The sequence below is a fragment of the Myotis davidii genome, unplaced genomic scaffold, assembly GCF_000327345.1.
Source record: "Myotis davidii unplaced genomic scaffold, ASM32734v1 scaffold205, whole genome shotgun sequence".
Classification (NCBI taxonomy): Eukaryota; Metazoa; Chordata; class Mammalia; order Chiroptera; family Vespertilionidae; genus Myotis; species Myotis davidii.
The window spans coordinates 1,037,301-1,042,778 of NW_006297573.1; the positions used below are offsets into that span (position 1 = coordinate 1,037,301).

The following is a 5,478-nucleotide window of genomic DNA, read 5'->3' on the forward strand; positions in this document are numbered from 1 at the left end:
GGGACCAGGAATGAGGAAAATCCAATATGTTCTCTTTATTTAGCGAGAAAAATTAGGACTTTCCTTTTTGACTGATTACTTCAGTCTTATTTATTGCTCCAAGGATACAGCTCAATAAATTCACAGATAACTATGAAGAAGTTTTTCTAGGAACTGAAAAGTGTTTCAAGTTTCCAGAAATACAACCCCTTATATGTAATGGCATTCGAGCTCCTTAATCTGCTTCTAAGTGTTAATGGCTAAATCTGCTCCAGTATGTTGTAAAGGGAATATAGATGTCAGGAACCAAAGTCTCTCTTCCATTACTTGGACTCATTCTTCTTCTGAGAAGAATTGGTAATGAGTCTTGTTATATATATTTTTTCTTTCTTTTTCTCAGCTGTGAGGGATTTAGAACTTTCACTCCCTTGTGGGTCCCTATGTCATAGCATTGTGTTTCAGCTGATCAAGTGATCTCAAGTTAAAGACACTATCTAATTGTGTTAGGATTTTTATTTACGGGAAAGCAGTAGACTCATTAATGATAAATAACTATTATTGTCAAGTGTTTGTGTGTGTGTGTGTGTGTGTGTGTGTGTGTGTAATTTCATCCTAACTTATTTTATAGTTAGCTCTAACATTTTAACACAATATGCCTTCTCTATTTTATTTAAATTTTTTAGTTACAGTTTTCCTTTCCCAAAAAACCTCTATATTTTCACAAGACTGATAGGGTTATTTTAACAGTGAGAACCTGAAAACAATTTAAATATTTATAATGGGGGTTTTAAAGCACATTTTGTTATCTTCATAAAATAGAATATTTTGTAGTCATTAAAAATAATATAGGTCTATATTTATTGATAGGAAATAATGTTTATGACATAATGAGAGATAAAAGTTACAATAGTATACATTGTATATAAAAATTTTATTTGTAAATCTACATCATATAGATAGATGTCAAGAAGATTCCCCCCCAAATGTTAATTATGATGAGCTTTAAGTGGTGGAATTTTGGGAAATTTTTACTGTGCGTTTTTATTACAATGACCATATATTTTTAAGAAAATAATTAAGCTTAAAAAAATGCTATGGTTTGATTACTTATTAAAGGGAAAAAAGCGTTTGTTTATATATTCTTTATTTTTATATCTTCTAGATTTCAAAACATCTCATTTACGAGAAGGAAAGTTTAACTATTGTTTAATACTTTGGGGTTGTTTTTCTTTTTTGAAAATAACATGTTAGTATTTTGTGACATATATGCTAAAATTAATGCAGGAACTATTGACAAGACATTATTGATCCCACTGGACATATTCTTAACTGACCCCACAGGACTTTTTTTTTTATTTTTAAAGGTATAGAGTTATTTGGCCCAGCTTAAATAGAGTTCTCAGAATAGATGCTGAGGGGCATATTAAATTATTTATTCAGGTACCTCTGTTATTTTATAATTAGTAAAACAATTTAGCTTTAAAGAAAATAGTAATTACTATTTTCCTTAGATTAAAACATTTCCATTAGTCATTATGTTTATTCCTAAATGAAGTAGTATAAAAATATCTGTCAAGTAAATGCTATTGATTAGAAAATGGGTTTTAGTTTGGGATTCAGGGTTCAATGAAAACAGCAACAAGATCTAAGAAAAATTTCTAGCCTTTCCAAAAGTTCGATGAAAATACATTGATTGCAATAAGGCTGCACCAGCAACAGAAAGACCTGGTGTTCTGGCTTTGGCAGGCAATGTTATTGTCTGTACGTGGTACTGTTGTCTATCCCTGTATTGCGCACACAGTAGTTGTTTAATGTTGTTGAGTGACACGCTGGTCAGAATACTTGATTTAGTCACGTTAATGTTGAGTGATTTAAAGAAAAGGGAAGATAGTTTTTTTGACAGAATGATTTCGGAACATGAGGACAAATGTAATAAAAATAAAACTGGTGGTGAAAAATTTGGGAACCCTAATATTGGTAATATAAATTTAGTTGTTTTGGATAATTACCATTTGTTTCTTGACTCTAAATCTGAATTAATTTCTTTTTGCAGGGTATTTTAAGTCTTGAATATTGTGTGGGAATTATTGGTGGCAAACCAAAACAGTCATATTACTTTGCTGGATTTCAAGGTTGGTGATTTAGTAAAGTATATTTCTTCATTGTTTTCTTTTGAAAGTCAGTAAGTTAATATCAGATCCTCTGGAAGCAGGATGATTAACAGAGCAAAATGAGTACCTTATAAATTCATCAGTCCTATCATAGCCACTCATTTGTCATTTGGTCCACAACATAATTGGATTCTGCAAAATGTATGTTTAATTTCTGTTATTGCATAAACAAGGCATAATTTATTGGTTTCACTAAACTTCAGAAGACATTGCTTTCACATTCTGGCAGTTGCTATTTACATATTTACTTTTTACCAGGGTTAGTGGTGCTAGTTGATGATAAAATGACAAGCAATATGTTCTTCCTGTCAGGATAAAGTAGTGCGATACATTTTTCATGTGCAAACTGTAGAATATAATTGTGTGTTTGTGAAAGTAATTTTATCACCAAAAATTAAATGACAGTCTCATCACTTTATAAAAATTCTGCTTATACAAGCATATTTGATTATGCAAAAGTTAATCTGTCCTGTGCAAACCTATGTTTCAGTCAATGAATATCAGTCTGGCAAGCTGTTACTCCCAGGTTTTTTTCAGCTATTCTACATAGAAATTGGATTGTAAGCAGTGTAATAATAAGGTGTTTTTTGAATTACTTGTCTTCTGTTTTGTCCTTGTAGATGACAGTTTGATTTACATGGATCCTCATTACTGCCAGTCTTTTGTAGATGTCAGCATAAAGGATTTCCCTCTTGAGGTACTATGGATTAAGAGCTGTTTTCTTACTATATGAAGCAAACTCTAATTATTTAGAGATGTACTAGGCAGCTAAGCTTTTATGGTATTACAATTACAGCTTAATAATACATATTTTACTGATTTATAAAACCATAATCCACGCCATAGTCAAAGGTTAAATAATTTCTTACTGAATTTTAATTTATGGTATACCTTTGTTTCCATTTATCTTTGTCTCTAACTTGTTAGACACCCTAGCCCTGCCACAATAATTGAGCAAGCCTCCAACTGACTGTAAATATACAGCAGAACAGTACTGAAGCATAAAAATGTTAGGCATGTTTAAAACAAAGAAAAAAAGGGGAAAAAAGGAAAAGAAGATGGTGGAGTAGGGTGACTTAAGGAGACTACTTGATAAATTATTTTGCTGAAGTCTAATAATTAAATCTTAGCCTCTAGTTTTCAAGAGCATAATTGGGCTTCTAATTTTTGTTTTAGTTTTGATTTTGCAACAACTTTTTTCTCTTTATGTCGGTCATTTTGTGATCCAGCACTTCAATTCAGAAAATCTGAGAGTGCATAAGTGAGACATGTAATTATACATTGTTTTGGATATATTTTTTTCCCCAGTTGATGCTTATACAGGCTTTTAAAATAATTTTAATCATTTGAGTGGCATGGTTCACTAATTCCAAGGCTCCACAAGTGACAAATGTGGTTTAGTACTTCGTTTTAGTAATAGCTCGCTAGCTAATGGTAATACCTAAAAGATATTTAAGGAGAAGACTAAGAAAACCGATCAACTGCAAGACCTTTAGCTTTCAGTGATCAAAAAGACACATTATAAAACCTTCTAGCACCCTGTGTAAACTGTTACCTCAGCTGAAGTACAAGCCTCTTGAAGCCAGATTTGCTTTTCTGCTTTCTTCCTCCATAGTATCTTGTATGTAAACCTTAATAAATGTTCCTCGTGGACGAATTGATAATGGGGGAGGCACTAGAGAATTGTGCTATGTGAAGCACGCTGTAATTCTTTCCGCTGCATTGTGGTCTTGTGACACTGAGGGGATGCTTAATCGTGGGTTCCCATGGTCAATGGTTAGTTCAGGGAAGAGTTTCAACTGTTGGGATGAGTGTGTGTGTGTGTGTATTTAATAAGTTAAGGCTTCCTAAACCAGAGACTATAGCTTCATGTTATATTCTATTCTCTTAATATTAATATTTTATTAATAAGGTAAGAAAAACCGTATTAGTACAAATGTTAATCTGTTTTAATTCCTGGGCCCTCAATTTCAAGTTTCAGGTTTTAGGTTCATACAGTGGTGACTAGTTTAATCTATCCTAGTAAGTTCAGAGAATACTGGCATTAAGGCTATTAGAATGATGTGATATGATTAGATAGGTGGATGAGTGAATTAATCACTCATGTACTCTTTATGAATTACACATGTGAACTGCAACTGGTAGGAGGTGCTTTTTAGTAAGTGTATTCTCTAGTTAACTAAGGAAGCTTCATATACGTCACCAAAATAGCATAGTTATACATAAAAGCATTTGTTTCATTATTGTTTGTATGTTTGGGTAATAGAATCCACTATTCCAAATAATAAGCCTAGAACAGAGCCTGGCATTTAATAGATGCCTAATAACTATTTGTTGAAGAAATGAATAAATATTGTTTTTAAAAAATTAAATAGCCCTAACTGGTTTGACTCAGTGGATAGAGCATTGGCCTGCTGACTAAAGGGTCCCAGGTTTGATTCCGGTCAAGGGCATGTACCTCGGTTGCGGGCACATCCCCAGTAGGGGGTGTACAAGAGTCAGCTGATCGATGTTTCTCTCTCATCGATGTTCCTAACTCTCTTTCCTTCTCCTTTCCTCTCTGTAAAAAATCAATAAAATATATTTTAAAAAATTAAATAAACGAGAATTGACTCACCCTGGCCAGTTTTTTCAGAAACATTTTTCATTGTCAAAGAATTGTATCAGGTGAACACTCCCTAAAATGTATGTGCTACTCTTACCAATAGTCAGAATTTTAAAAATTAAAAAAAGAATAAGTGCATAGTTCAAAGAATTATCATAAAGTAAACATAGCCTTGCAATACGACTTGGGAAGATATTTTAAAATCCAACTTGTTCTGCAATAAACAGAAATGATTCTGAATTATAAATTAATAGTGATTTGACTTCAGAATCCTCTTGGGTGAACAAAAGAATATAATTTTACATTTAAGTGATGTAAAATGCCTCACTGTAATATGAGTCTTGTACTCATATAGTAACACCCTATAACAGTTTCAGTGATCAAAGATTTATATCAGTGTTTTGTGGATAATTAGTTTTTGACAGATGTCAAACAGCCATGAATAACAGTTTAGTGTTATTATCTATGATGATTGAAGCAATATTGTGAAATAGCACTAAGTCTATTCTGGCTTAATCTTATTGATTCTTACATAAAAACTTTAATTGCCCTGGCCAGTTTGGCTTAATGGATAAAGTGTTGGCCTGCAGACAGGGTCTTGGGTTCCATTCTGGTCAAGGGCACGTACCTTGGTTGCAGGCTCCTCCCCAGCCCAGGCCCTAGTCAGGGCTGGTGCAGGAGGCAACCAATCTATCTATTTCTCTCATATCGATGTTTCTATCT

At 32.9% G+C, this 5,478-nt stretch overlaps 1 protein-coding gene across 9 annotated transcripts in view; it reads left to right on the top strand.

Annotated features, from left to right (window-relative positions):
* The window catches only part of ATG4C (autophagy related 4C, cysteine peptidase), a 71,671-nt gene that overhangs the window by 51,555 nt on the left and 14,638 nt on the right, over positions 1 to 5,478 (top strand). For all 9 annotated transcript variants that reach the window (XM_015570154.1, XM_015570155.1, XM_015570157.1 and 6 more), the window contains 2 exons: positions 2,033 to 2,111; positions 2,771 to 2,847. In XM_015570154.1, coding sequence (XP_015425640.1) covers positions 2,033 to 2,111; positions 2,771 to 2,847 — 156 coding nt within the window. The remainder of the gene's footprint in view (positions 1 to 2,032; positions 2,112 to 2,770; positions 2,848 to 5,478) is intronic.